This window comes from Clupea harengus, chromosome 17 (assembly GCF_900700415.2).
Source record: "Clupea harengus chromosome 17, Ch_v2.0.2, whole genome shotgun sequence".
NCBI classification, from domain to species: Eukaryota; Metazoa; Chordata; class Actinopteri; order Clupeiformes; family Clupeidae; genus Clupea; species Clupea harengus.
The window spans coordinates 9,644,693-9,667,982 of record NC_045168.1 but is presented as its reverse complement, the minus strand read 5'-3'; the positions used below and the strand labels follow the sequence as shown (position 1 = coordinate 9,667,982).

The 23,290-nt window shown below is 44.2% G+C and overlaps 1 protein-coding gene across 3 annotated transcripts in view; it reads right to left on the bottom strand.

Annotated features, from left to right (window-relative positions):
• The window catches only part of plppr5b (phospholipid phosphatase related 5b), a 73,045-nt gene extending 50,291 nt beyond the window's left edge, over nucleotides 1-22,754 (bottom strand). For all 3 annotated transcript variants that reach the window (XM_031583795.2, XM_012815130.3, XM_031583796.2), the window contains exons 1-2: nucleotides 22,351-22,754; nucleotides 5,667-5,730 (exon numbers count right to left, since the gene is read on the bottom strand). In XM_031583795.2, the coding sequence (XP_031439655.1) occupies nucleotides 5,667-5,717 (51 nt within the window). In that variant the 5' untranslated portion in view covers nucleotides 5,718-5,730; nucleotides 22,351-22,754. The remainder of the gene's footprint in view (nucleotides 1-5,666; nucleotides 5,731-22,350) is intronic.
• Between the last annotated feature and the right edge of the window lie 536 nt (nucleotides 22,755-23,290).

Below are 23,290 nucleotides of genomic sequence, written 5' to 3'. Positions count from 1 at the left end.
AATAGACAGATTTCGCCGAATTCGCCCGTTCACACTCTTGCTCACTGGAGACAGTTTCTAACAAATTAGCTAGCTAGCTAGCTTAGTGTTAACATAGCCCACTACAATATTCCCTTCATTTACCTCAAGTAAACCTACATTTAAGCAGGTAACAATCGTTAACAACTACAGATAGCCACATTCTGTAACTACCCGTACTTACAATTTCACTCCTTGCATCATTTACTTTGAGCTAAACTCCTTGGCTATAATCCTGGCTGTCGTTGAAGAGACGTTACTTGGCAGAGTGAGAAAGCCAGCGCAGCAGTCTCCGCAAGATCCCCGGGGTTTATATCGTTAAGTATGATGATAGGCTATTGGATTGTAATTTGAAGGGGGAGAAAACATACAAACCAGAACGCACGCACATATGTAGCATGTTAGAGTTATAAATAACTTGTCCATGTGAGAAACAATAGTTTAATTTAATGACATCACCAAAATAAAAAATATATTTTTTTATATATTTTTTTAAAGCCAATAATGCCAAATAATTTGGGGGGGGCTGAAGAACATTTTAGGGGGCTTCAGCCTAACGAAATAGGCCTAACGATGCACCTGCTTGTTGGCAACAATGTATGAGGAAGGACACTACCAAAAAAAAACGCTCCGTGACAAAAATCGTTTAAGTCAGTGATGGTTGCCGCCCCAGTCGTAAGCTCCTGAGCAAAGCGATCGTGGCGGAATACAAATATTTACAGGAGGCATCTCCTCCGATGGCGCTGGCATTGCAAACATGCCAGCTCGTTCCAAGGGGGTTCGCGCCAGCTGCCGGCCGCCCAGATTAATGAGGATGGGCCAGTGGGAGCGATGACCGGGCATTTCATTAGCAGCTGAGAAACGCACGCGCTTCAAACACAGGCCCTGCTGCCTGCCTGTCCGATACGAGACTTCATGCCCACCATCGGCTAAAATATATACGCTGAGCAATTTCATTATTATCCTTTTTAAAAGTTCAATCGAATAATGCATTAGGGAGGCAATAACAGGAAGCTGTGTATTGATCCATTTCAGTAAACCATCTGACAGTGGTTTTAATTAGGCAACTTGTCAAAAGCCAGTGTCGACCATGTATTTGTTGCATATAGATAATTGTATCTACTGATGATTATACATTGAGATTGTTGACCTTCCACGTCATGATTCAGTCTTGAGAACCAAGTAGGCCTATTCAGTGTATTCAGATAATTTCAACTGCAAGAATATTTGAGTTCGGCATAAAGTGAATCATTTTGGTGCTCAGTTTTGAATTGTGAGGTCTAACATCTAGACCTTTATTATACACGGCACCCACCAAAACAGCTTCCGAAGGAATCATATTCAGCTTACAGCACCTTTCAGCCTGAGCCACTGTATTTGTGATGCAAGTGATCAACTTGGCACTGTCCTGACTCAACCCCCAAACCATGCTCCCATAGTGGGCTGCAGCAAGCATGAAAAACACAAAAGAACAAAAAATGCTCTAAGGCCAGACAGAGGAAAGCAAGAACAAAAACAAGAGGGAGAAGACAAGGATGAAAACCATAAACAAGCTGGAAGAGGAAATAATGAAAATAGGAGGAAGAGAGAAAAACACTAGACAGAAACAGACGAGGAGAAGAAGGGTAGGCGAAAAGAAGGTGGAGGAGTGAGAGAGAGGAGAGGAAGAAATATGAGTTGGAGAGAGAGGGAACGACAGGCACAGACACCTAGCCTCTTGGGTCAGTGACTGTGTGCTGGTGTTTTGATTGACAGCGGGGGGGGGGGACGACTATGTTTTATCCTCTGATACAACACACACACCCCAAACACACATACACACACACTTTTCTCTATCCCTCAATCCAGCTGGCCCCAAGCAGATGGGTTCAGCTGAGGTTCTGCTCAAGGTTTCTTCCTGGAGGAAGAAAGGAGTTTTCCTTGCCCCAGTCACCTTAGTGCTTGCTCTAGGGGGTTCAGGCTCTGGATTCTGTAAAGGCGCTATATAAATAAAACTCAATTCAATAGAATTGTGTGAATGATTAAAGGGGATAGGACTTCACATGTCCACACCTTGGATGCTTTGTTCCTGTTTACTTGTTTTCTCATTAATGTATCTGCCCAGAAACGTATTATTAGTGTGACTGCTGCGTTTTTCATCCCTCTTTTTTACCACTGAAATGCATGGTTGACTGCTTGCCTATTGTGACGTAACTCACTCTGCCCGCTGTAGACCAGAGCCCTAGAACAACAAGCCTTTCTTTAACAGTCTATGTTTCACCCAGTGTCGGCCTTACCTTTACAACTCTGTCTGTTTAAGTATTAAAGATTTTAGAGTACAGAGCTCTCTAAAATCTTCGTTAGTAAACAAGCCATTAATAACAGTCTACATTTCACACCATGTCAGCATTACGTGTACATATCTGGTTACCACTCCATCTGGTTATGAGAGATTTTTAAACCATTTAAACCACGGTTTTCCCGAACTGTTTAAACCACGCCATTGATATATTTCAGCCAGCTGACATAGAACCAATGTCAGCGTTTAGCCTATCATAGACTTTCCCAAACCATTTGCTTACATTACAAGATTTAAAGCCACTTCATGGACACTCATCTGCTTTATTTTTGAAGTAAATGAAGAAACCACCCACACAGTGGATTATTCACAGCCTACATTCCATCTGATGTTCTGCTTGTGTAAGGTAAAGTTCAAAGTGACGAGGTAATGTGTGAAATAACAACCCACTTACTTAGTCAAATAGATAGCTATCTAGTAATCATTACAAGCCAACAGCTAACGTAAACTAGATAATGTAGATTTCCAAAACCATTTAAAACATGCCATTAATTACAATCCTGAGAATTTATGTATCTAGTTTATTGCACACAATTCATTGCCCATTATTTCTCTCTGGAGTCGTTAAGGGTCTTTTGGAGCAATTCATCATAATCCACAAGTGGTTGTAATCATTTTGAGCCTGAGACTGACAGCTGTAATTTTAGGGAAAAAATACTCCATTCAGCAATGTTAGTGTTCCCTAGTTACTCCCCACGCGATTAAAAAAAATTACAGACAGAAAACAAACAGTTATACCTGTCAGAACTTTGAGCATGGTTGCTAGCTCGCTAAACGAGCTACGGTAACTTTTTAAATACAGAACTGTCTTTTCTATGAAGTGGTAACAAGCTAACATAACTGGTTTAAAAAAAAAAAAACACTAATAGTAGTCTATATTTCACTAGATGTCACTAGACTTTCCCGAACCATTTATACAAAATAAATATTGAGATATGCTATTGAAGACTCAAACGCATGTCTTCTTATAATAATAGCTGTATAGTGGAGACTTGGAAAGGGGATTATGACATTTTTGAATCGCAGAAAACATGGGCAGCACGTCGGCTGGTATTTTGTCACAAAACCTGTGTTGGTGGTTTCCTCATTTACCTAAAAAATACAGCAGATGAGTATCCTTGATTGGGGAGGTTATGTAGCTTATTGCACACAATAAATTACTGTCAACTGATTTTTAATACTGTTTTATTAATCATAAAGTGTATTGTGTGCTTTAATGCTCAGAATTTTAATAATCAGCATTGGGGCTGTATAATCAGTCATTTGCTGGGTGGAATCTACTGTTGAGCATCTCTAGTTTATGTTTTCAAATTAAATGGGACTTGACATTATACAATAGCTGTCTGCTGTTTTATGTGTTCAGTAAAAAAATCAATACTGTGGTAAACAAATTAATTATTTCACAATTTCTACACCACGTTTTGAAAATGACAATTTCCTATATTTATATTTTATGCGATCTACATAGTTTTCCAACAGGACATCCTGTATGGCCTGATTAGCTGAGAACCTTGAAAGCAGTTGTGGGTCAATATCAGCATTGATTTCCATTGGCTGCTGGTGGAGGTCTGACAGTGTGTTTATCCCTGACCTGGCCACGTGCAGCTGGGCTTTAACAGGCATGCTCAGAAACAGGGATGGATTACCGAACGGGCCTACGGGGCTAAGCAAGAGCCTCTGCATGAAGTTGCAGTTATGTGATCTTTTATTTGAGGTTAAAAAGAGGTGTATTTTGTTAATTTGCTGTTGGCTTTAATTGAGTGTACATGTGCTGTGTTCGAAAATGTGCATGTGCGCTGTAAATCCTGTTGAGGTACAGGTGAATTTAGTTATTGTGCTGTTGAAAAAAATGTCATTACATTTAAGTAATGTTTTGCGAGCGCACAATTTTTGCGGGCGCGCGCAAAGGGGGAGCTTTCACATGTCCAGGCCCAGGGGCCCATGGTTTCATAATCCGTCCATGCTCGGAAGTACTCTCCGTGGGAAGGGACAACCTTGGATCCATCCCGCGCAGACTTCTCTTTCGCCCACTCAGGCTGCGGCCAGCCCTGAAGAGGACCAGAGTGAAGCCAGGCAACGTCTGTAACGTCTGCTTGATTTCATCCCTCAAAGATCTTAGCCCACCCTCTACCAATAGCCCACTAGAGGGCACTCAAGAACTGTATTCTCACCATGACTGGGCTACAATTAAAATACTATTCAAGGCAGTATGGGCAACTAGTTTTGATATTATCTCTAAATTCATGTGCAAGATACATAAACACTTTTTCATTCTCACTGCCCATCCAGGCTATGTATAGGTAGTGCATTGTTCTTTGGTCCGGGACGGCAAACCCCATGAAAATGTCTTTGAAAAGATACATGAAAAGCTTTCACAACATGACATTGCCAACACTTCAAATGTAATACTGTAAGTATACCAAGTACTATCACAATATTAAAGAAATATAGTTTCAAATTCATAGCACATGAACATGGCACATAAAAAGGCATCAGGAGTTACCGCACAAGCACAAAGCTTCGAGGACTCCCTCAATTACGACACCACAGATCATTTGACATCTGCATTGCTTGTGTAAACCCAGTTGGAAGTGTCTCAAAATCTGGCTCCATCATACACAAACAGCTATAATAGCTTCCCAGCCTAGTTGTATAGCTGTGTCATTTAGTTTAATGTCCTCTCCTAATTACGGTGAAAGGGGAGGTTCATTTCACACCTATTCCAGGGCCATTAATCCAACACCCCCCACCCCCAGAGATGAGCCCAGTTATGACGTTGTTGCATGGCTGCCCAGGGGGGTAATGAGCTCTGATTGCGCGCCGCTGTTTCTTCTTCCAGGTGAAAACCAGACTCATAATGGCTGGCGCAGGCTTAACGGCAGACGGCTTGCCTTACTGTCTGTGACATTTACACCTACTTGCAATCTTTTCCCCTCCAAATAGTTATGACGTCTGCTGGTGTGTTAGTTTGTGTGTGTGTGTGTGTGTGTGTGCGCGAGTGTGTGTTTGTGTGTGTGTATGTGTATTTGTGAATGGGGGGGGGGGGGGGGGGGGGGGAGTGGGGATGTGTGTGGTGCAATTACCAAGACCTGAGAAGGTCAACACATGCAGTGATCAATGAGTCAGCAAAGCATGAACGAGGGAATGACATCACGATTTAAATGAGATCGATCTGTTGTCCAGACATGCCTCTATTGGAATGGTTTGTTCTTTGCCCAACTAAAACAAAGTACCTGCTTCAGCCTCTATTGATCACGTTGTTATGGAGTATGAGAGTTTTAATGATGGACTCAGAAGGAGAGTGTCTTACCTCAAGCAGAATGTACTTGTAGGTTTCCCAGCGAGTCTTGTCAAATGGCATGTTGCTGTGAGGCCTGTGAAATGCATGTACTGTAGTCAATGAGCAACATATTACACAACCAGGGAAACATTCTGTTTCATTTTCGATTGAAAGTTTTTTTTTTGCAGATTTGGATCTGGACTCTCGGCATCATAACAAAAAGACTGAAGAGTGCCTTTTACAAGTAATATGTGCACTAATAATACAATATACAATTATACAATATAAAAAGTAAAACTGACACCCATAATGTTCCAAAAGATTCCTGCAAAGCACATTTAATGTAATATGTGAGCTAAAAACATTTTAGTGCTCTTAAATGTGATGAATATACAGTATTTCACAGTACGAGGAAAAAGTGGCACTAGTGTTTTTCTGTGGTTGACAGACGCTAAATCCACTAGATGGTGCTTGTCACCAATTTTTGAACACATACAAAACAAACGATTTGAATTTGGATTTGAAAGTTACACGACATTTTGTACATGAATGTGTGGAAATTGTATTCAGTTATCCTGTATATATATATATATATATATATATATATATAATCTGCTAGCTGGTCTATGAGAAGTATTTAATACTTGTGTTTGAAATTAGAACATTGTTGTCAGCTGCCTGAAGGGTGTGCCATATCATAATTCTACTTTCCATAATTCTATGCAATGCCCATACAACCTTCTGCCTGATCTCACAGGATTGAACAAGAACCTGAGATGAAGGTGATTTAAGTAGCGATTAAATTCAATTCAAAGGGTTAGACCATTTTACCATTTATCTCTTGTCAAGTCTACTACAGCTGCAAGTTACAATTTTAATGGTATAGCAATTGTCCACTAGAGTGCGTTGCAAAGCAATCTGTGTCCTCACCATGTCCCACCATGTAAACATCTTTGTTTACAAGACCCTGAGATGAATGTGATTTAAGTAGTGATTAAATTCAATTCAAATAGACCACAGACCATTTAAAAAGACCATTTATCTCTGTTCTAGTCTACTACAGCCTGCAAGTTACAGTTGAAAGGGTACTATATAGCAATTGTCCACTAGAGTGCGCTGCAATGCAATATGTGTCCAACCATGTACATATCTTTGTTGCTCTGGAGTTTGTATTGATACACATACTTATGGTAACCTTGAGTACTTAGCAATATAGCTTACTTAGCCTCAGCAGTCAAATGGGAGACTATTTTATGACTTCTTGTTTTCCTGCTTAGTGTCATGTAAACAACTGGCCTTCAAAATGCAGTTTATCAGGAATTATCACATTTAGTCCCCTCAAAGATACCCATAGAGTGAATTGGTGCCAACACATAAATGTCCACAGTTAACATAGTGGACCTAAGGTCAGTAAGAAATAACACTAACAGAATTTCAGATTATACTTATAATTAAGAGACCCAGAATGATTTTAGTGTCAAACTACAGACCTTTAAAACTATATGGACATAGTGCATTGCATATATAGAATACTCTTTGTTGTTTGAACAGAAAAAAGTGACCTAAAGCCCATTCAGATTTATGTTGTCATATTTTTGCATTTGGTACAAATGCTTTTCATTTTCAGTGAGTTCTCATGTTTAAATCATCCCACCCAGCCCCCACAAGACGGCTGAAACAGATGATGCCACTTCAGCTCTAAGAGATTTCCCTTGTCCTCTGCTTCACTCAGAGAGTGAACTGTCAGCGTATGGCATTCCTGTTTCAGGGTCAGCAGCACACTTTGACGCGAGTGTCTCTGTTTAGAACAACCTAAGAGTAGGAAGAGTGTGTGGAAGCTTGCCCTCGACATGCAGCAAAATGGAGAGCAGTGTTGCACTACAAAACATAAATGTGAGATGTGGCATGTTTAAACTGGTGAAACTTACTCAAAAAGTAAAAGGTTTGTCCCCCAGGTTTGCGGACCAGTGAGCAATATGAGGCTATATGTTTAACGTGAAGGGATAGAACTAGACAATCTCTCAGTCACTGTTTTTTATTAAAAGTATCAAACTATGTCACTTTACTGATTGTGCCATCTGTGGACATCTCACAGTTTGAAGGTAGCAGTAGAAGCTGGCAGGGGGACTGCCAATGGAAACTAGCCTTTTGGTTATAATTGTGTGCATTTACATTTTATTGTTCATGAATGTACACTGTCCCTCTTGATCAAATAAATAAATTGATTGATTGATTGATTGATGAAATTTGTATGCAACTTCAATGGGTTGAAACTTACACAAGACAATGTTATCTGCAACTCACTCAACTAATTTTTTTTTTCAAACTTGGAAACAGATGTTTGTGTGACCTCTGTGAGACTGTCTGATGCCCCATGTATCTTTAGAAATTCTATACAGTTAGAAAAGTAGACACAAAAGTTTGATCATTTGACAGAGCAGAAGAAGACCATTATCCTGTCCATGGGATCCAGTTCCTTATCGCAGTTCACTGCGATATAACACAATGGTACATGACGTCAAGTCATGGCTACAAATCGAAGCATTTATCTATTCACGCCTGAAAGGCCGCGAGATCTGTCAGCGCGCGCTCCTGGCCCCGCCTTCCAGGAGCTCTATAATATCATTACGCGCCCTCAGATCTTCCTCTTTTGAAACTTCGCAAGACGGAGTGAACATCTCTGAGTATATCTCAAACGCTCTACCACAGTCAAAAGAGTTTTGTGTGCTTTTCGCTCTCTACGGGTTGGTGAGTTATCGGGTTCCTTAACCCTCACCAGCTCAGGGCGCTACGAAATTCTTTGGCTTAATTTCATTTTGAAAGTAGTGGCTGCTATCCTTGCTGCCTGGCTGGCTAAGTCTCTGACTAGCCTGCTAGCTTGCTAACAACGTTGCAGATAGTGTGCTTGTGTTTTAACATTCTTCTCTACTTTCAGATTGATAAAAGATGGCCAGACACTACCCCGACTGCGGTCACGTTCGTCCCAAGGGCGACCGCCACCGTCGGTGCGTGACCTGCCTAGGCAGGGACCACGCGGAGGGCGTCTTCTCGGGCGAAGCCCCTGTCTGTCCCATCTGTGCTAGCCTCCCGCTAGCTAAGGCTACCAGGCGCCTTGCGTTCTGGAAGCGCAAAGATGCCGAGGAGGCGGCACTAGTTCCATCCGGGGCTGACGCCCCCGTAGGAATGAGTGCATCTTCAGCCTTGGACTTGGTGAGCGTGAGCAGTCGCCCTGCGGCGGCAGCTCCGCTCCCGGGTCTCTCCCCGTCTCCGCCGCCTGTCAGCCCTGGGGCTGCGGGCAGCGAGGCTGAGGAGCTTCAACCAAGCGGTGTCCAGCACATCCCCCACGATGCGCTCGAGCTGGACATCAGCCTGGATGATGATAGTCTGCTAGACTTCTCCGATGAGCACAGCTCAATCGCGGAAGCAATGCAGACGAGCCATGACGTCAGGTTGCGGGTGGAGACACCTCCTACCTCGTCTCGGCTCCTGGGCCAGCAGCTCCACGAGGTTGCGCTGAGAGCAGCCAGCTGCCTCGGGCTCCCTCTCCCTCCCCCTCCCAGTGTGCGGTCCTCGCTGCTGGACGGGGAGTTCTATGCTGGCTCCGCCGCGTCAGTTCCCAGTTGCATTCCCTTTTTCGAAGAGGTGCACGAGGAACTGCAGGCGACATGGGCGATACCCTACTCGGGCCGAGCCCCGGTGCCGGGGTTCGCGCCCTACATGCAGCTCCACATGGCTAAGGAGAGGGGCTACCTCTCCTTTCCTCAAGTGGAGGATGCAGTAGCGGGCTACCTCTCGTCCGCATCCCCCACGATGCGTCTCGGCCAGAAGCCTCTCCTGCCCACGCGGGTGGGCAGACACCAGGCTCAGCTGGCAGAGAAGTCCTATTTGGCTGCAGGGCAGGCTGCCTGCACGACCAATACGGCTGCATTGCTACAGCGCTACCAGGCAAAGCTCCTGACTGAGCTTGCCTTATCGCTGGGGGAAGATCACCCGTCTGTGGCAGAACTCCGTCGCGCGACGGATCTGTCGCTCAGACTAACTCGGTGCACGGCACAGGCACTGGGGAGGGTGATGGGTGCCGCGGTGGCTACCCAGAGGTCTCTGTGGCTATCACTGGCTAAGCTGTCAGACAGAGAAAAAGCACCACTCCTCGACGCCCCGGTCTCTGTCCAGGGCGCCTTCGGGGAGGCAGTGGTCACAATGGCTGCCAAGTTCGAAGAACAGCAGAAGAGCAGAGAGGTATTCCAGGCTTGGATGCCTCGCTCTAGTGGCACGGGTGCGACGTCCTCCTCAGGACACACCACACCCGCACCGGGCCGGAAGAGAAGCGGGTTCCGCTCGCCAGCGCCTCCAGCAAAGGTATCCATCGGGCGAGGCTGGCAGAGACAACCCTTCCGCCCTCCAGCGCAGCCTGCAGCACAGCGACCAGCTGCGCGCCCTGCCCAGGGCGCAGCCCAGGCTCCGCGGCAGCATTCCGCTCGCCGCGGGCGAGGCAGAGGGAGACCTCAGGCTTCCTGATTGTGACAGTCAGCCGCTCGTCACACAGGGGGGAGCGGTTGGAGTCCACACCGCCTCCACAGAAATCAGCCCGTCGCTCACATGTGGAAATCATGTCCAGCACGGTAAGCAGGTTTTCACAAGCACCACAATCATATGTCCTAACTCCTGTCCCAGATGGCGCAGTGCCCAGACATGCTTGTGCAACTCCCCCCGCGATGCACACAGTGCAATCGCACCCCCAATTTTTTTTTCAAAAACATGAGGGGGCAGCCCCAGATCTCGTCTCCCTCCCTAGGCGGAGTGGGTGTAGATCTAGGCGTAGACTCATTGACCATGAGCGGGTTAGTCCCCGACAAATTCAACTCAGAGCACAACCTCCCTGGTTGTGCGGAAAGTTGGCGCGCATGCGCAGTGTCACCATGGGTGCTAAAAACGATTACAAAGGGTTACGTGCTGCAATTCGCCCGTTCCCCTCCGCCATTCAGCAGAGTAATACAGTCTGTAATGCAGCGAGAACAGTCTCACTTCCTACGGGAAGAAATTATCTCCCTGCTCAGAAAAAAGGCCATAAGCAGAGTCCCTCTCAAGGAGAGGAATGCAAGCTTCTACAGCCGTTACTTCCTCGTACCCAAAAGAGACGGGAATTATCGGCCGATATTAGATCTACGTGTGTTAAACAAAGCACTCATGCCGCTACGGTTCAGAATGTTGACCCCACGCAGGCTTGTGCAGTTTATAAGGCCAAACGATTGGTTTATCACGATAGACTTAAAAGACGCGTAATTCCACATTCCGATCCACCACAGACATCGGAAATATCTGAGGTTTGCATTCGGAGGAATAGCGTACCAATTCAACGCACTCCCATTCGGCCTGTCCCTAGCGCCGAGGGTATTTACAAAGTGCGTAGAGGCAGCTATCGCCCCATTACGTCTACGCGGCTTGCGCGTTTACAATTATTTGGACGACTGGTTAATTGCTTCCCATTCAAAAGCTGCAGCAGTGCAGGATGGCCATCTAGTGGTGGCACACCTGTATCGACTGGGTTTTGTTGTAAACAGAGAAAAAAGCGTTCTCTGCCCCAGGCAAGTTACGCATTTTCTGGGTATGATCTTAGACTCCACCTCCATGGAGGTCAGGCTGTCTCAAGAACGGATAAATGCCATCAAAACATGCGTGCGCCAGTTCCGACGGGGACAGTCAGTCTCGTCGCTGCGCTGCCAACGCCTGTTAGGGATGATGGCGTCGGCCGCTATAGCGCTCCCGTTAGGGATGTTGCGTATGCGGCCATTCCAAATATGGTACCTGTCTATGAAGCTCAACGCAGTCACAGACAGGCATCGCAGAGTAGTGGTGTCCTCCAGATGCAGGAAAGCCCTGGCGATCTGGAGAACCCCCTGGTTTCTCGCCGCGTCAGGCACTATGGGCATAGTGTCGCGTCGCGTGGTGGTGACCACAGACGCTTCCACCAAAGGCTGGGGAGCTGTCTGCGAAGGGAGAGGCGTGAACGGTCTCTGGTCTGTGACAGAGGCCGCGTCTCACATAAATGTGTTAGAGCTGCGAACAGTAGTCCTAGCTCTACAACACTTTCTGCCCAGGCTGAGTGGTCAACATGTACTAGTGAGGACGGACAACACTGCGACCTTGGCGTATATAAATCGCCAGGGCGGAGTGCGCTCCCCGTCATTACACCATTGGGCGACTCGCCTGCTCCTGTGGGCAGCGAGGCACGTCCTGTCCCTCAGGGCAGTTCATATACCAGGTCACCTCAACTACGGTGCGGACCTGTTATCGAGGGGCGATCCTCGAGCAGCAGACTGGTGCCTTCACCCACAAGTGATAGGTCAGATCTGGGTGCGTTTTTTCAAAGCGCAGGTGGACCTGTTCGCGAACAGGCAGAACACCTGCTGCCCGCTCTGGTTCTCGCTAGGGGGCGACGATCCCCCACTAGGCATAGACGCGCTGGGCCACCAGTGGCCAGCTCTACCCCTATATGCTTTTCCCCCGATCCCGCTCCTCCAGCAGGTGCTGTGCAGGATTGCGGACGAGGGCAGGGAATTGATATTGATAGCCCCCCACTGGCCCAACCAGCCGTGGGCGGCAGATCTGGTCAATATGTCAGTGCAGCAGCCTTGGGAGCTGCCTCTACGGAGAGACCTCCTAACGCAGGCGCACAGGACAGTGTGGCACCCCCATCCGGAGTGGTGGCGTCTCAGAGCCTGGCACCTGAAAGGTGCAGGCTCATAGCGTCAGGCTTGTCGGACGCGGTGGTGGCTACAATACAAAGTGCCCGAGCTGTATCAACACGGGCTCTGTATACGCTGAAGTGGCGCAGTTTTGAGCAGTGGTGTGCTGCGCGTCAGCACGACCCCGTTAACTGCGCGCTGGGCGTTATTCTAGAATTCCTACAGCAATTGTTTGATGAGGGGAAGGCGGCTTCTACTCTCAAAGTGTACATGGCTGCCATTTCAGCCTGCCACGCAGGCATTAATGGCAGTTCTCCTGGCAGTCACCCGCTAGCGTCACGCTTTATGGCGGGGGTGAGACGGCTCAGGGTGCCAGAGAGACACCTCATACCCTCTTGGGATCTGCTAGTGGTGTTACGTGCTCTCACAGGGCCTCCGTTCGAGCCCCTGGAGACAGTGGACATAAAGTTTGTCTCTTTAAAGACCGCGCTGCTGCTGGCGTTAACGTCAGCAAAACGCGTTGGTGACATGCAAGCCCTGTCAGTCAGTCCATCGTGTCTTCAGTTCTCGATCGCTGGTGACAGAGTGGTTATGCGACCTAATGCTGCTTACACACCTAAAGTGGTGGTAACCCCATTCCGCAATCAGGTGATTGAATTAGCAGTTTTCTCGCCTCCTCCTTTTGCGTCAGCAGAGGAGGAACGTTTGAATAAACTCTGTCCAGTGCGCGCTCTCCGCTGTTACGCAGAGCGCACTAGAGCTTTCAGACAGTCAGATCAGCTATTCGTGTGCTTCGGTGTGTTCATCGGTGTCTACATGTTTGTTGCACATGAAACACTCCAGGGTGGTTTCCTACAGGCGCAGGATCGCGATCCTTGCCGCCTATGACAAAGGTTGCCCTGTTAATATGTTCACCGCCAGCGGCCGTATGAACCTCTATGAGGGCAAAGGCTTCAGTAGAGCTGGTGTGTGTAATTGGCTGCCACTGTATTATCACGCGGGAATGTATAGGGTCCCATTGTGTTATATCGCAGTGAACTGCGATAAGGAACGTCTCGGTTACTTACGTAACCTCGGTTCCTTAAGCAGGAACCAGATATAACAAGGTTGGCGTGTACAGTGTTACCTTGGATTGATTGTCTTGCTCAGTTTCTTTCCGAGGAAGATCTGAGGGCGCGTAATGATATTATAGAGCTCCTGGAAGGCGGGGCCAGGAGCGCGCGCTGACAGATCTCGCGGCCTTTCAGGCGTGAATAGATAAATGCTTCGATTTGTAGCCATGACTTGACGTCATGTACCATTGTGTTATATCTGGTTCCTGCTTAAGGAACCGAGGTTACGTAAGTAACCGAGACGTTATGGATCATAACCACATTGCTGAGAACCTCTGATATTGACATAGAACATTCAAATTGTCTAAGGCTTGTGACAGTTAAGATATGTTTCCATTTGCACTAAATCATGACTTTCTCAAACAAAGCAATAGGTTAAAAATAATTAACATCTCACAAGTAATTCTAGTTTTAGTAGACAAGAAGGAGCTACCATATGGTGATAATTTCATAAGTGTGACATGGAAACAGAAATGTTTAGTCCCAGGATAACTAACGTTAATATATTATTTCTGTCTTTGAATAATATCCAGCAAGTAGCAGCAAAGTCATTACAGGGAAATACATTATTGAGTGACCTCATAAAAATGTGTATGTCCTTTTGCATAATAGAAAAATATAGTATAGAATTCATTATAGCGAAAGAAACCTATAGTATAGAATAATAGCATAGCCAAATAACACAAGCCCCTCGCAGTAGAGCATGATATTCCCAAAAGCGAAAAATTAAGTCCTACAATCCCGAAGTACAAATGCAGTGCCAACAAGCCTCTCTAAGCCTGTTGATAGCCTCAGGGAAAACTATTTAGAGTCTTTGCTTTCCAGACAGGCACACTCATTCATCCATTGTGCAATTAATGGTCAAAATGTATCAGTACCGTACTATATGTGTTACTATCAGGGTTATTAGTTACATGTAATGGAGTTATGTCATTAAATTACAAAATAAATGTAATTGTAACATGTTACAGTTACTGAGGAAAAAAAGTCTGTAATTAAATTACAGTCACTAATCAAAATAATGGTTATTACTGTTGGTACATCTGGAATTTGGTCATTGTGTGATTTTATCAGGAATTTGCCTGTGGTTTTATCAGGAACGTATGTAAACATTCAGCACCTCTCCTTCAATCAAACATTGTAAATTTCACCTGAACTATGCCCCCTGACCTGGTGAAGAAGACCCTAGAGCCCCCTTTCTTTCGCCCAACTCTCGGAGGGGAGCTGCTACTCTCTCTCTCTCTTTCTCCCTGTTCTCACAGGAGAGCACACCCTCGCTCTCTAACCTCTACTGTGCTCAAGCTCTCTGACCTAAGGTCCCCTTTTACCGTGTAGTCTGCTCAGGGAAGACGCAACAAACTCTTTTTCTTACGGCAGCGACGGGAGAAAGCAAAACAAATTAATGTGAAGACAACCCGCAATCTCTTCAAGTTGAACAAAAGGAGCAACTGGTCCCTCCAATCTGTACTGCACAGCAACGACGAAGTCTGACATTCGAACTATAGCCCTTCCAAACCACTCATCCATGAATACTCTCCAGCCTAGCTCAACAGACATCGGAATCGTCAGTATCGGACATCGGAATCGTCCCCTCTTCCCCCAAGGACTGGTAACTTCAATATAATAACAGGGCATACTGTATATCTAGCTAAATTTAGCATAGTAATTTACGTGGCTAAGCAACAGACTGTTATTGCAATGTTCATTTAAATTTATTGATTTGATTTGTCCACTGAACTTTATTATTGTGACATCTTTCATGGTTATAAGGTAGTTGGCTTCGCCACATCATACAAAAGTTAATGTTATGCTCCCTATAGACATAGGGTCTTGCATGCATTGCTAACCATTCTCCGTTTCTAACGTGGCACTGTAATCACACAGGTTACACATATGTTGGCCTTAACGTAGCCACACGTGAAGAGAAGACTCGAACTTCGCACTTTACATAGGCTGCTTTGTTTGACCTCACACTGTTCACGAGGGAATTACGGAGACCGATCAAAGAAACACACACATTCTTTCTGGCCTGCACCCGACAGCACACACTAGAAACACACATGCTTGTGCGCTCACACACACACACACACACACACTCTGTCCCTCTCACACACTGTCCCTTTTAGTTAATTAGTTAAGTACATCTAGTTGAATTAAATTGTGTGTGTACTTCTGATCATTTTGTAAATAAATGCTTTTGATAGTATATGCTGGTCTATTTAATGTTGAACAAGAGTGAATGCTGCCAACCTCTCCTATTTAGAACTCCCAAGACCTTCAACCTTTACTAGCTATTGATATTGACATTTCCATTTGGTATTGATATATTTTATGACACTGATTTTTTAGACTGATTTGTGACTGATCTTTATTTTGACCACTATGACCCACACTCTGTGTGTCATCCCCATATGTTCAACTTAAAGCAGCGATACGGGGTTCTGTTCCAAAACTAGTAATCTAACTACCTAAAAGGCATGCGATAACCTTGCAAACACCACCAACAGCCCAGCTGGTGTCTTTTGGCAGTTTAGCTGGCAATGTCATGCGTGTGCAAGCTTTTCTTCCATTTTTGCAGGGTGTATCAGCCCGTTACACAGAACTACATAGGGCATATCCTGGATGGCTAGTGGGGAAGACACAGGTGTTTATCTGTCTTTCACATGACTATATGCTATCAAAATTAATTTGAGGATGGTACCTAAACTAGTTGCCTATAAAACCATATCTAAAAAAGTGTCAAATTGTTGCAACGTGTTACTTTAATTGCTCTGCTGTTGTGTTGAATAGTTGATGCCTATTGTCAGGGTAGTACGAACATTATCTTGGTGGACAGTATTATAATTTATGCACAACTGCACATTTTTTGGCGCCTGTTCACAAGGTAAGGCACATTACATTATTCTGGTACCCCTGTGAGGCTGGTACCTATTGTACCTACATTACAAAGGGCTTACATCTGAATATATTCTTTTTGGTAAAAAGCTTTAAAGCTTCTATGTAGAATATAACATTAATTCTGGTGCTTTGCATCTTTTCGCCATCAAGACAGGCATTAATTTGGCAGTATGTGCTCAAATGTTAAGCGTTGTTTTTGACTGGTTCTCTTGTTTGAAATCGGACCGCCTTTTGTCTGGCAATCAAAATGGAAGTAATCAAATCTAATAAGTAACATTACTTTGATGAGGTAATTAAAATAGTTACATTACTTATTATATGTTAAACAGGGTAACTAATAATCTGTCACCTATTATTACATTTCCAAAGTAACCTTCCCAACCCAGGTAACTATAGAACCAAGCGATACCTGATTAAAAGAGGAAGGCTTGTTGTGGTGTTGTATCGGAAGACATTAACACACACGAAGCATATAGGAACAGAGAGCGTGGTTTACTTAGTCTCTTCACATCATACAGTACATTCAACACGACACTTCCGCTAGTACTAGCGCCCCTAGTGTCTGTACTCGCAAGTGCATATAACACCATACTACACCAGTGAATGCATAGAACAATGCAATATATCAATGGACACAACAAGGCTTAAGTGGGCTTTGCTTCTAACACTGTTTTGGCCAACTCGAGGGAAAGTGGTTGGCAAAACAATGTTCATGGAAATGGAGTTGTATGAATAAATAAGTAAATAATTGAAATAATAATAAACAATTAAAACAGTTAAACCCTCAAGGACCCCTCCTTCTTAACTCACAGATTGATGTCTAACCCTGAGCTCTGGGTTAGATGGACAAAACATTCTTTACTATATCACAGATGACTAGAACCAATCATGTCACATAGCCTACAGTAATATGGCTGCAGATAACATGTAGACTTTCTTCATAGCTTGCTAAAGTGAAAGCAAAGGTTAGCAGCAATGCTACATACACCACCGGTGTACATGCATAGGAACACCACAGAACTGCTATGAGCACGGGGAGTTCTGTCTGTTTTCTCTCTTTGAACGGGGGCTATTTAGTTTGTTTAATTTGATAAAACAGCAGTAGGTTTTAAAGCAGACTGTCAGGGCAAAACATACGCTCAGGTTGTTCATGAACATAAATTAATCTCATCAACATGAGCAGAGACTGGTCTGACTACTGTTTGAGAACAGCCACCGACAGCATTGCCTTTCCATAAGATAGCTCATTTAAGGTGGCTAATTTAAGATAGCTAATTTAAGATCATTTTACAGAGGCCGTGGGAGGGAATAGATTAGACTGCAATGTGAATACCAAGATTTGGACTGATATTTTGTGTAACTTTAGCAAAGATGCACACCCATACAGGACCCCATTATGCTACCAATAAAGGCAGCAAGCCGGAATACAAAGTTCTGTTGACAACTCGTGGGGTCTACTCTATCAACACCTAATCTAACCTCAACTAGATAGAGAACCACCAAACCAGCTGGCAAGTCAGCAAGCTAACGTTAGCTGGCTAGTTTCAAAGCACCAGTTCTGTGGTGAATGCATGACATACGTAACTTTTCCATTCTACCACATCTTCAAGCTGTAGTCACACCACTGTCTCCTGACCTCAACTCTGACCAGCCAGTGAAGTCTTACACACAAACTTTGATCTCATCATGCTGCCTGCTACTGCTATGGCACAATGCCTACAGCCTGCTTGACTCCTGGGGAAGGGGCCAGACGGGGATGTGGAGTTAGAGACATCAGATTTTCATATTCACACAACCTGCATTTTTGATGAGGACAAAGGTGGAGCCATACTTCTATGCTTTTTTCTGTTGTCAAGCTGTGCAGAAGCCCTATCTCAAACATTCATATTATTAGAGTAAATCAGACTGTAAGGGCTTCAAAAATACTGATTTTGGGGGGCTTGGTGTCATTGTAGCAAAACATTTTTATTTCATATTTCCAGCTATCAACGTAACTATTTAAAATGCAATCCATCTACTGCTATGGATATAAAGAATGATCCTTCCAGGCAAACATACATGCCAGAATAAAAACAAAGAAAACAAAGGCTCTGAAGGCAACATTAGTTTCCATATTTAGGAATATATATTTAGCACCCACGTGGTCACGTGATAGGGATTTCTAGTTACAACTCAACCTCACCTGAATGTAATCATGGCTCTGTTAGTGCCATAGTGGTTGTGTTAGTGCACAACTAAATTCAATCCTTAAATCTCTGAAACATCTCTGAGACCCTATTTGAAGTTCTGGTCTGGCACAACCAGCAGTTTTCAGGCTATTGATTATGTTGCACTCAGCAAATGTAACCATGAGCAGAAAAGAGTGCAAAACACATTTAGTATTGCAGCGTCTCTCTCAACACATCCAAAAGTAGTGATCCACCTCTCCTCACCCATCATTACATTTTAGTGAAGTACTCACACCAAAATGAGTTAAAGTGCTCTGATACCCCTCCTCCATCCACTCCCTCGATGAGGTGTATGAGTGGATCACATGCGGCCAGTTAAATTAGGCCACCTCAAAGTTTGAGCATGCCTTGCACTAGTGGGCCTATCCGGCGTGACCTGAGTAACACTAGCAGAAAACAATCATCGTCAGACAGATACATTGAAGTTTTGATGTGCAATATAGACAATATAAAATACTAACGCAAAGAAAAGAAAACATTTTTCTTTTAGCATGTCCATTATTTAGCATGCGCCAGGACATCACAGGGAGAGGGGCTCCTACAATTGGTAAGTCTGGTACAAATTGGTACAAGCTATACTAATATCACTTAAAACTAACATCAGTCAATGGACATTTGCCAAATGTACACTTACTTGCAGAGTTAACAGGGAAAGTGATGAAATATCTTAACATAATAAACCACACGATCATCTCTGCATATTAAGTGTCTTCTGCTGCTCTTCACACACTTCATCAGATGCTCAGAACTGGCCCATTTTCAGAAACAAATCTCAATAAAACACACACCCACCCACATACAGACACACACCCACACCCACATACACAAATGCACACAGACACACCCACCCACCCACACACACACACACACACAGACACACACCAACCCACACACACACACACACACACACACACACACACACACATACACACACACACATACACACACACACACGTACACACATACACACAGACACACACACACCCACCCCCTCACACACACACACACACACACACCCCCCACACACCCACACCCACACAAACACACCCACACACACACACACACACACACACACACCCACATCCACATCCACATCCACACCCCCAAACCCACACCCACACACACACACACACCCACACACACAGCATGAGGATCTCCCTGCTGCTCTCATCATCTCTGCCGGTGTGTTCTGCCCTTGGTTAATTCCTCAGTGCTCTCTCCCTCGTGCTGTGTAATGGTGCCTGCAGCGGCCTTAATCAATTTCCATAGAGAACAAAGCGTCCAACACTGAAACCCATGTGCCAGAAATGTGCTTAAAGTTGCCTCGTCTTCCAGGGAATACATGAATGAGAAGCCCATGGCTTTTCCACTTGGACCTAATCCAGGTCTTTTGAAGTCCACCACTCGAGGGATCATGGCACTTTTATATCAAATGATCAGTTGGAGACCCCCCCTTTTACACATGATTGTAATCACAGCGATCTGTAAACACACTGCTATCATGTGATTTATGGACACTTTTAGCAAAATAAGATGCCATCTTTCCGGCGAGTGTGTCTGTGTCAAATTGCTGTTGGAAAGGACTACAGATAGACCTGAGGTGATTGGGTATGTCTTATCTGCATGATCTCTGTATCCTGCACAAACCATGACCTGATCTAAACCATCTCCAACAAGATGAAGATGTTAAAAAGAATGCGTGGGTTTGCATGTATGTCTATTCATATGCATGTGTGGGTATGTGTGAGGGGGCATTTCTCTCTCTCTTTCTCTCTCTCTCTCTCTCTCGCTCTGTCTGCTTGTTCTCATTTGTTCCCTCTGTGCGTGGGTATACCCACATCAGTGCCTTTTTATGTGAATGTGGGTTTTGCATTTTGACAATATGATGTCTTTTGAAATTTGATGTCTTATCTAAAGACGAGATATTTTATTTAACTCTACTGTCTAACTCTCTTTTGAACATTTCCTTTCTTAGAAAAAAACTAAGTCTACCTCCCAGAACACTTTCATCCACATATGACTCATCAGAGGAGAAAAAGGAGAGCTTTTCCACCTTGAGTATTTACTGGTTTGATTCTCTGAACTTCAGTTTCTGTTGTCTTTCATCTTCATTGTATTTGCAGTCCTATCATTGCAAACTCTTGGAACTTCAAAATGGATAAAAAGCCTCTTAATAAAGCTTACAGCTCATTTCCATCATACATTTTAGCTTTACGTTTAGTTAAGACTCGATTTATCTTGCTTAAATCCCTAAATCTCTCAATGTTTGGTGACCTGCAGTCTGTGTTACAGTAATGTCACAATGTCATTTGAGTGCATTGGCAACTAGTGAGTGGTGACATGTGGCAGCACGGGAAATTTCAAATGGTTCAGATTAGGTTGTAACAACATTCAAATTTTGTTATTTGTGACTACACACTACAACACTACACAATTTCAGCATCCTGATATAAATCTTAAGTAAAATGATTAATAAAATAAGAAAGGTTGCATTGCCTAGCAGATAGTCGTGCATACGCCTGTGAATTTAAATACAGATTAAATAATGTGAGTCAACAATATGCTAGAGTTTAGGGGGTTGGACAACAGTTCCCTCAGCTACAGTACAGAAATGGCTGACTGACACATAGTATATCCTCAGTAATTGCAGTGTTGGTCAGCCAAAGAGTTATCTTGACATCTGGGGTTTATTGAGGAGATACAAAGGATTTCCCTGTGGATTATCTGGTTGGCCATTAGAGCAATAATAAGAAAAGCCTCCACCTTCCTACGGTCTACATACTCATAAAATGAGTAATTGACCATAATCCATGAACCCTATGGCATCTTAAGTGCCATGGTCCTAGAGCCAGATGTGCATGCAGCACCTACCCAGTGGCAGTCTTGTATTAACAAGGCTTTAAATGTAAACACACAAATTGTTTCCAAATGCATTTAGTCCAAATTCGAACAGACATACATTGTGGTTCCTAAACACTAGAAAGGTACCTGGGCCAAAGTAAGTACTAAGGTACTGCCATTATCACTAACAAAGTCCAGAGTCCTGTGGTGTTATGGTGTCCAGATATGTCCAGAGGAAATTCTTACATTAGACAAATTCACTGTTGAAATACAAAAGAGGTTCTACCCAGAACAGCGTATCACTTTGAAAAAACATAAGCACTTTGCAAAGCCACCTGTACATGTCACCTGAAAATTAGTACGTGTCCATCCATACTGTAATGAACTCCTTCGAACGAGGATGAGGCAATATAGAAGTGTCAACATTAAAGATAAAACGATAACGATTCACGATGAAGATGATCACGTCATAAAAAAAACACACACTTGTTCTGTATCTGACAGTCATAACTTTTACGAGACACGACATGTCACGACTGTAAATGCTATCCAATGGGAGTCAACTATACGGATGACTCGATTTGTGCAACACAACATAACACAGAAAAAACAAACTGGATATTTTAATAGCAGCCGCAGCAACAGCAAACACATAGGAATATAATTGCTCCAAGACCACCTCCTCGTGCATCGCAAGAGCAGGATATTTCTATGAGAATAAAGACTACTCTCTTATTTTCTGTTCTAGTGACAATAACCCATACCTTATGGTGACGAAATAATGTTTTATATCTATGGTGCATTGCTGTATTCTGCTTCTTGACGCAAGGATAGTGATTACAAGGTGAGCATTTATTCACCACAGATGCCAGTACAGTAAAGGATGACTGAGAGTCAGTCGATAATTATGCAATAGGGAACCGGGTTATACAGGAAGAACAAGTCCTACCTTATGTAGCTCAAGGAGTTTTAGCGACTCAACGACATCAGGACGTTACCTACAGGGCTGGTAGCTTTGCACTTAATAAATAGCCTAACCTACGTGGTTATGTTTCTCCCCTCGTTCTCACTTCGTGATGTTTATTTTTCGGTGCCTTAAGATGTCGGCTTAAGGTTTGCAGAGATAATACACATCTTCTATTGAAATTAAGGCAATTCACGAAGACTTTTAGCTACCTCGGCTACTGTTTGTAATTACTTTACTGCATGCGGCTTCCTCAGCACCGCGCAGGCGCTGATCGAATCTTCCCCTTCGCTGCGATGGCAACGGCACTTTCCTGGAAGTAGTTTCTCTCTTGCAGCACTGAGTCGACTACTCATATCCCCCACCCCCAGCCAGCTCTCTCACATCAGAGCAGATGAACAACAGGTATACTGTTCCCGAGCCACGCACACCGGTTTCCTCTTACTGACTGCAGGACAAGAATTTAACATCAGCCCCTGTGAGGAGAGTAGAGTGCGGGCACCCTACAGAGACCTGTCAAACAAACCTATCTGAACCTATTGTTAAAAACATATAAGTGGGTGAACTATTTATAACAGTGATCAACAGGTGTAGTAAGGTAAAAGAGTTCATTGCTTCCCGAATTTCCAGTCACTCATCTAGGCGTCATGTAAGGACTTGACATCTATAACGGAGGCCTCTACACCTCCCTCAGTCATTGATTATAAGGGGAAACAGGACAATAATTATGCTAAGGATGCTCCACCGTCAATAACGCGTTGAACAGTAGCGTTGTTCATGCATTTGGCAGGGTGGCTACTTTTCCAGCATTAACTGTAACCAGTGTTTTAAATAGCTAATTCTGCGATGTAATGTCAACTGCTTTTCAGCACCCTGGTCAGCTCCATTAAAACAGGTAGGAGCTGACTTTGGTTCTGAAACAGGT